This window comes from Carcharodon carcharias, chromosome 6 (genome assembly GCF_017639515.1).
Source record: "Carcharodon carcharias isolate sCarCar2 chromosome 6, sCarCar2.pri, whole genome shotgun sequence".
Taxonomy (NCBI): Eukaryota; Metazoa; Chordata; class Chondrichthyes; order Lamniformes; family Lamnidae; genus Carcharodon; species Carcharodon carcharias.
In genome coordinates, this window is record NC_054472.1 from 137,717,846 (window position 1) to 137,727,286 (window position 9,441).

Genomic DNA, 9,441 nt, shown 5'->3' on the forward strand with positions numbered 1-9,441 from the left:
GAATACCTTATAAAGGCAACAACTTTCTATAATGCATTTGGGACAGTTTTCTGCAACAATACTCTTGAAATTTGATGGTTTTGTACCCATTTTTCAGGTGAAGACAGTCAGTTATGCATCCAATGTGGCAGGTGACATGCACATGCTTAGTAAGTGCCTGAAATGCACTACTAGCCATACTGATAAAGGCAGAAATAGAGACATCCAGAACCCACGTCAGATGCAGGTGACAGACCCCTTGAAAATGCAAATAGGGGGCTTAGTGCACTTTTGAGACCCCTTTGTAAAATCAGACCAGCTACATTGAGAAAGGCATGGTCTACATGCAGCCTACGTAAAGATTGCCACCAAGTCCTCCTAGGTCTACTGCAGTGCCAAAGACCACTGCCTGCCCTCCATTGCCCTTCCCATTGCTCTTTATCTAAGCAGGTGACCTAATAGATTCAAAGAAAGTTTACAGCACACAAAGAGGCCACTTGCCCCATCGTGTCTCTGACAGCTGGAAAATGAGCCACCCAGCCTAATCCCACTTTCCAACATTTGGTCCTTAGTGCTGCAGATTGCAACACTTGAGGTGCATATCCAGACACCTTTTAAATGAGTTCCAGACCCCTCACCTCTAATCTTTCTACCAGTTATTTTAAATCAACCCCCCCTAGTCACTAACCTCTCTGCTAAAGTAAACGGGTCCCTCCCATCCTTTCTATCCAGGCCCCTCACAATTTTGTACATCTCAATAAAATCTCTCCTCAGCTTCCTCTATTCCAAGGAGAACAACCTCAGCCATTGCAATCTTTCCTCATAGCTGCAATTTTCTAGTACTAGCAACATCCTCGTAAATCTCCTTTGCAGAGATCTTTAAAATTATGAAAGGTTTTGATAAACACAGGGTTTTTCCACTTGTGGGAAAGAGCAAAACTAATGGTCGTCAATAAAGATAGTCACCAGGAAATTAAATAGAGAATTCAGAATAAACTTCTCTGCCCAGAGAGTGGGGAGAATATGGAACTCATTGCCACAGGAAGTAATTGAGACAAATAGTATGGATGCAAGTGGAGGCTAGAGCAGCACATGAGGGAGAAGAGATTGGAGGGTTATGCTAAATTAGTCAGGTGAGGAAGGATCGAGTAGAGCATAAATGCTGGCATGGACTTGTTGGGCTGAATGGCCTGTCTGTGCTGTATATCCATACAATCCGTTCTACCTCCTTCCATTTGGACTCTCCCTCCCAATCGTTGCCCCCTGAGCCTCCTGATCCCACCCTCCCTCCTGATACTTCCACCACACATCTTATCCAGTTCCTGCCCGAAGACTGCTGTCAGCATCTCAGCAACCAAACCTTGAAATCCTCTTTGCTGAAAGAGATTCTCCCAGTCTCGGAAACGTGCCTTGAAGTAAAATGTTGATTGTACATTAGATTTACCTTTCCAGCGAAAATATCATTTTGTGCCCAATTATTTGGTACAATATAAAACCAGTACATGCCCATAAAAGCCAAAAGCTCTACTTGTGTAGTTAAACCACTAGGATCAACAAATTAGACAGTATCAAGTGAAAATAAAAACTTACACAAATACAAAGAAAAATGGAAATCCAGCGAGGAATGTTCTGAAAAGCAACAACATACATAAGTAATGAGATACAGAAAGGTTGTATGAAAACTCTTGCAAGGGATATGAAAGCTAATAATCAATGTTTTATAAATTATTTGATAAAGAGAATAGTAAGGAGAATGTGAGCCTGTTAAAGACAGATAAAGGTGACACTTTAATGAATAATAAGGAAATGGCAGACTTGTTAAATTAACACTGTTTGCACAGTACAGGAAGACCAGTGACATGAAAACTAAAAATAAATGAGAGCAACACGTTGAGATGAAAATGAAGGAAGACTGTCATATGGTGGCAGCAAGGATAGTGGTGATAAGGATTGTGGCACTGTTGGTGTATCAGGATTGGAAGAGATGAGCTGTTTGCTCTGTGCCCTGACAGCTTAATGTTGCTTCTGTACTTCTTGCTGCCCAAGTGGTGTTAGCCTTTGTTGTTCAGTAGCCAGTCTTTGATGACTTGCTTGAAATAAAGCTGGCAGAGAATTGGGACAGAATGATTATTGCTTTGCCTGTGGTCACAAGCAGCTAGATATTGAGGAAGTGGAATTCCTTTCTTCTGAAAGATGCTACATTGGTCTTGGAGAGCAGACAAGGAAATTTAGCTGCAATCTATGAAACCTGGGAAACCTCCGATGTAGGTGATGCCTTGTGCTTTCTCCTCACACTCCACTGTATCCTTTGGGATGTACGTGTCCCTCCTGGTGTCGCGAGCTTTGGTGACCAACCAGGTACAGTGTTGCACAGCAAATCTGCTACAGCCTGGAAGGTGCTTGTTGCTTAAAAATTAAGGGCTATGCTTTGAGATGTCAATTGTGGCTACAGCAGGGTTGGTCAGGGTTAGTCACCTTTGTGGATGTGAAAGTGCCGTGGGACACACTAACATTGGGTTTGGCCACTTGCACAGTGAGCTCCTCCTGCTCTTGTGTCATTTGCTGCTCACCCTTGTCCTCCAGCTACAAAGGCAGACCATCCTCGACTACAACAAAATTGTTTTGAAAGCAGCCTAAAGCAGTAACACCTTGTTAGAATTAAGAATTTTGTTATAAGACTCTCGCACTGAGAGCCATAATTCTCTGTCAACCGCCTGTGAAATAGATGTTCAGGATGTTCAGCCAAACAAGCCATCAGTTACAATTATCTTTTTGATTTGAGAATACAGAGCTGCTTAGCATCTATCTTCTCAAAGACCCTGCTATGAGATTAGGATGGTGTATCTGGATCATTGAATGTGGGAAGGGAACCATTTTCGCAAAATGCCCTGAATTGCTTTAGATTGTACAAAGATTCACCCTCTGGTAAAAGCAAGTTTTAAAAATCGAGTCTGGCAACGTAAATAAAGTCCAGGAGGCTGAGCTTTCTGTACAGAGTATTCCCATCCCTTTACAAAAAAAAGTTGGACTCAATTGCTTTCTCAGTGAGGCTATCTAGTGAGCAGGATGGGATATTAACTAAGAATCCCCATGATTGCTATGTTCACATTTGAGTGTATAAGAGGAAGTTTAGGTTTGGATATTTTTTTTATTTATTCATTCATGGGATATGGGCATCACTGGCTAGACCAGCATTTATTTCCCATCTCTAATTGACCTTGTTAAGAGGACAATTAAAGAGTCAACCTCTTTGCTGTGGGTCTGGAGTCACATGTAGGCCAGTGACCCAGGGTCCCAGGTTCAAATCCTGCCACGGCAGATGGTGGAATTTGAATCCAATAAATATCTGGAATTAAAAGTCTAATGGTGACCATGAAACCATTGTCGATTGTTATAAAAACCCATCTGGTTCACTATTGTCCTTTAGGGAAAGAAATCTGCTGTCTTTACCTGGTCTGGCCTGCATGTGACTTCAGACCCACAGCAATGTGGTTGACTCTTAACTGCCCTCTGAAATGGCCTAGCAAACCACTCAATTGTATCAAACTGCTACAAAATCTCAAAAAAGGAATGAAACTGGTCAGACCAACCAGCATCGACGTAGGTACCGGAAACGACAACGGTAAACTCAGCCCTGTTGACCCTGCAAAGCCCTGCTTACTAACAGCTAGGGGCTAGTGCCAAAATTGGGAGAGTTGTCTCAGGCTAGTCAAGCAATAGCTTGACATAGTCATCCTCACAGAATCATGCCTTACAGATAATGTCCCAGACTCCTCCATCACCATCCAATAATTGAAGGGGAAAGGGGGATATCACGGCAAGAACATGGCGTCGACCGTGGCTGGAAAATAGCGAATCCCTAAAGTTGCGAAGGTGAAAAATAAAGCATCTGCCGAATTGCAAATCACAGCTGAACAGCTACTGGGAGAAGCAAAAGAGACGGAACTTGAACTCCTTCCACCACCTCCTACACAAAAGATTACTGATGAGGAGGAATTGAATGACTACACGCAAAAACCTAAAAGATCACCATCCCTGGGTATGTCCTGTCCCAACAGCAGGACAGACCCAGCAGAGGTGGTGGCACAGTGATATACAGTCAAGAGGGAGTTGCCCTGGGAGTCCTCAACATCGACTTTGGACCCCATGAGGTTTCATGGCATCAGGTTAAACATGGGCAAGTAAAACTGCTGATTAACTTCTACCGCCTGGCCTCAGCTGATGAATCAGTGCACCTCCATGTTGAACATCACTTGGAGGAAGCACTGAGGGTGGCAAGGGCACAAAATGTACTCGAGATGGGGGACTTCAATATGCATCACTAATTGTGGCTTGGTAGCACCATTACTCACCAAGCTGGCCGAGTCCTAAAGTGCATAGCTGCTAGACTAGGTCAGCAGCAGGTGGTGAGGGAACTATCAAGAGGGAAAAACATACTTGACCTCGTCCTCACCAACCTGCCAGCCGCAGATGCATCTGTACATGACAGTATCAGTAGGAGTCACCACCACACAGTCGTTGTGGAGACTAAGTCCGGCCTTCACATTGAGGATACCTCCATCTTTTTGTGTGGCACTACCACCGTGTTAAATGGGATAGATGAAACAATTCAAGACTGGGCATCCATGAGGCACTGTGGATCAAGCGCAGCAGCAGAATTGTATTCGAACACAATCTGTAAGCTTATGTGAGGCATATCCCGCACTCTACCATTACATTCAAGCCAGGGGATCAACCCTGGTTCAATGAAGAGTGCAGGAGGGCATACCAGGAGCAACATCAGGCATACCTAAAAATGAGGTGTCAACCTGGTGAAGCTATAACACAGGACTACTTGCATGCCAAACAGCATATGCGGCATGTGATACAGCTAAGTGATCTCACAACCAAAGGATCAGATCTAAGCTCTGCAATCCTACCACATCCAGTCGTGAATGGTGGTGGACAATTAAACAACTCACTAAAGGAGGAGGCTCCACAAATATCCCCATCCTCAATGATGGGGGAGCCCAGTACATCAGTGCAAAAGATAAGGCTGAAGCATTTGCTACAATCTTCAGCCAGAAGTGCCGAGTGGATGATCCATCTCGGCCTCATCCAGAGGTCCCCAGCATCACAGATACCGGTCTTCAGCCAATTTGATTCACTTCATGTGATATCAAGAAATGGCTGAAAGCACTACAAAGGCAGTGGTCCCTGACAATATTCCGGCATTAGTACTGAATACTTGTGCTCCAAAGCTTGCCATGCCCCTAGCCAGGCTGTTCCAGTACAGCTGGCATCTACCTAGCAATGTGGAAAATAGCCCAGGTATGTCCTGTACACAAAAGGCAGGACAAATCCAACCCGGCCAATTACTACCCCATCAGTCTACTCTCGATCATCTGTAAAGTAATGGAAAAAGTCATCAACAGTGCGATCAAGCGGCACTTGCTTAGCAATAATCTGCTCACTGATACCCAGTTTGGGTTCCGCCAGGGCCACTCAGTTCCTGACCTTATTACAGCCTTGGTTCAAAGATAGACAAAAGAGCGAACTCCAGAGGTGAGGTGAGAGTGACTGCCCTTGACATCAAGGCTGCATTAGCCCAAGTGTGGCATCAAGGAGCCCGAGCAAAACTGGAGTCAGTGGGAATCAGAAGGAAAACTCTTCGCATGTTGGAGTCATACCTAGCACAAAGGAAGATGGTTGTGGTTGTTGGAGGTCAGTCATCTCAGCTCCAGGACATCATTGCAGGAGTTCCTCGGGGTAGTGTCCTCAGCCTTCCATCATAAGGTCAGAAGTGGGGATGTTTGTTGATGATTGCACAATGTTCAGCAGCATTCGCAACAACTCAGGTACTGAAACAGTCCATGTCCAAATGCTGCAAGACCTGGACAATATCCAGGCTTGGGCTGAAAAGCGGCAAGTAATATTCGTGCCACACGTGCCAGGCAATGACCATCTCCAACAAGAGAGAAGATAACCATCGCCCCTTGATGTTCAATGGCATTACCATTACTGAATCCACCAAAACAACATCCTGGGGGTTACCATTGACCAGAAACTGAACTGGACTAGCCATATAAATACTGTGGATACAGGAGTGGATCAGGGGCTAGGAATCCTGCAATGAGTAACTCACCACCTGATTCCCCAAAGCCTGGCCTCCATCTACAAGGCACACGTGTGATGGAATACTTGCCTGAATGAGTGCAGCTCCCACAACACTCAAGAAGCTTGACACCATCCAGGACAAAGCAGCCCGCTTGATTGGCACCACATCCAAAAACATTCACTCCCTCCACCACCAAAGCACAGTAGCAGCAGTGTGTACCATCTACAAGATACACTGCAGGAATTCACCAAAGCTGTTTAGACAGCACCTTCCAAACCCATGACCACTGCCACCTAGAAGGACAAGGGCAGCAGATAGATGGGAACTCCACCACCTGGAAGTTCTCCAAGTCACTCACCATCCTGACTTGGAAATATAATGCCGTTCATTCACTTCGCTGGGTCAAAATCCTGGAACTCCCTCCCTAACAGCACTATGGATGTACCTACACTACATGGACTGCAGCAGTTCGAGAAGGCAGCTCACCACCACCTTCTCAAGGACAACTAGGGACAGGCAATAAATGCTGGCCCAGCCTGTGAAGCCCACATCCCATGAATAAATAAAAATAAAACAGGTAAGGACAGCGGATTTCCTTCCCTAAAGGATATTAGTGAACCAGTTAGGTTTTTACAACAATTGACAATGGTTTCATTGTCATCATCAGACTTTTAATCGCATATTTTTTATTGAATTCAGATTTCATCATCTGCCATGATGGGATTCAAACGCAGGTCCCTGGGTTACTGGAATAACAGTCCAATGACAATACCACTATGCCACCATCTCCCCTAATGCACAAGTTGGACAGCTTCCAAACCTTCACTGGCAAGGCTCACTTATCAATAATGCACATTTGAGTCAGGTGCTTGATGATTACTTCATTACTTTAATATTCCCTGCTTATCAGGAGTTACCCTCATTTCCATTACAGCTTTTGGCTTTGTGCGGATAAGAAAATTTTCTTTCCTGAAATGTGTAGGCTTCCTTAACTTCACAGGTCTGTTATTGTTAAGTACATCCAGAAAAGACTAACTTCAACTATATGTTGCATAAAGTCGATATTAAATATAGTGTTCTGAAACCACAGTCTACCAGATTTATTTAATGTTCTAAAATCAGTTAACACGTTTTTCCAAATGTGATATTCAGTTTTGATTTGAATACTCTGCAAGTCAGATTGGTATCACTGAGCCAGCAATACTTGCCTTTCTCTTGGGGGTTGAACTCTATAAGCTCTAATAATATTGTTCACCTTAGTCATGTGCAATTATGATGCAACATCAGTGACTTTAGCTTTGTTCTGTCTGATCTATAACTTTTGGTACAGCACCACGCTCCATTATGTAAAAAAGATATTCAAGAGGATGATGATGATGATGAAGAAGAGGAGGAAGAGGAGGAGGAAGAGGATGATGACTGAGAATGACAACAATGCTGCACATTTTTTTGATAATCGGATCGTTATTTCTGTGTATGGTATATTTGTTTTATAATCTTCATTTATGTAAACCTGTCCAGCCTTACAAGAAATTTGAGTTGTTTTGCACATTTGACACTGCCAAACACTATTTTTATTTTCTGTTATATGTAAACAGTTAAGTTGTTTTAACAGAAGGATTTAGGAGGACCTGTTACTACATACACAACACTTAAGTGAAAGTTCATCTGACTGCAATGTAATTAATATTCATAATGCACAATGTGCAATTGTTTACATTCTAAAGCTGATATGCATCTTGTATAGCAAAGGTACTAGGAACTGCCAGTTAGCTGTACAAAATTTGATTGTACATGTAATACACAAAAGCTTGTTTTCTATGCCTGCATCGATGACGAAAGTGAGCATATAGTTGCCTTTTTATTAAATCAGTGGGTGGAAAATTATGGCTACCATTATTTTAAATTTGTTTTCAGGATGTAGGCATCACTTGATAAGCCTAGCATTTATTACCCATCTGTAGTTATTCTGAAAAGGTGGTATTCTTTGTAATAATTCAATAAAACTGGATGGCTTGTTTCAGAGAGCAGTTAAAAATGAACTAGATTGGTACATGTTGGTTTAAAGACCAAACTGGGTAAAAATGATGGGTTTCCTTCCCATTTGTGTTTTTATTTTACAACAATTTTAGCTTCATTGCCACTTTTATACATAAAACCAATCAGCTTTTTATTCCCCATTTTTCAAAACAATTCAAATTTGCAAACTGCTATGAACTCATGTTCTCTGAATTATTTGTCCAGGCCTCTGGATTGCTATTTCAGTAAAATAACTACTATGCCACCATACCTCCTGTTTGGATAACGTGTAAAAATCTGTGACCTACAAAGTAATTGAAGCTTCAAAGAATTCTATTTTAACTTTTATTTTGTACTTTCCTAACATAATTGGAAGTCATTAATAGAGCTGTGTAAGTTTTCCATTAAGATTACTGCCTAATGCTTCAGCTGACTAGGGAAATAGCCGATTTTTATCACTATTTCCCCTCCCTTGGTGGTATATTGTAAACAACTGGGGTTTCATGGGGGTGAAATTCATATTGTGTTGTAGTGCTAGAGAATCAGCAGCAGTTTAAACACCACAGAATTTCTTTTTCATTAAAGTGAAGGGCAAAGAAAAATTGGACAAGGCAGGGCTTAAAAGTGGAAAATGCCTCTCGGGACAGGTATGTTAGTTAAGCTCTCTTCCATGCTGGAAAACCTTTGTTCATGGCTTTAAAAATACCCCTATTCCCAAGGAAAATAACTGCCACAATGCCTGTACTATCTGCAGAGTGCCATCACCAGTTTGTGGTGAACTATTTTGAATGGTAAAGCAACATAATTCAAGTCAGGCAGCAGTCATATACTATATTAAACTCCAACTGCTTTACAATTGGATATTTGTAGTTTCTGTTATATGGTTAAATTTACCTGGTGTTAAACAGGAGAACAAAATTTGTGCTTCCTTCATTTTTTCAGGTGACTTTATTTATGCCTTTAACATAGCAGAATAATAACAAACAACTCAAACTGTTGATGACTCTTTATTTAGTCCTTTATTTATTGATGTTCTTAAGAGCTGATCACAAATGGAACAACTACACCTTTTTCATCTCTAAGGCTCCTTCAAGGTTGGAATCCTTTTGTTTCCAGTTTAGGGCAATCAGCAATCCAGGCAATAATTACACTCAAGATTGAAATTGTATTTTTGTGATGATTTTTTTTCCCTCAAATTTTAACTTATTTCTACATTTTCACACACAAAACCTTCAATGAATTAGCATAGTCAGACATTTTTAAACATTTGAAAAGGTGCCCATTAGTGTCATTGGGCAGGATTTTACATTCCTGCTGAAGTCAATGGAGTTTAGAATGGCTCGCCG

General features: G+C 42.1%; 1 protein-coding gene across 2 annotated transcripts in view; it reads left to right on the forward strand.

Annotated features, from left to right (window-relative positions):
* Positions 1 to 9,093, forward strand: part of cibar1 (CBY1 interacting BAR domain containing 1) — a 75,879-nt gene extending 66,786 nt beyond the window's left edge. For both annotated transcript variants that reach the window (XM_041189502.1, XM_041189503.1), the window contains exon 9: positions 7,407 to 9,093. In XM_041189502.1, coding sequence (XP_041045436.1) covers positions 7,407 to 7,499 — 93 coding nt within the window. In that variant the 3' untranslated portion in view covers positions 7,500 to 9,093. The remainder of the gene's footprint in view (positions 1 to 7,406) is intronic.
* The last annotated feature ends 348 nt before the right edge of the window (positions 9,094 to 9,441 follow it).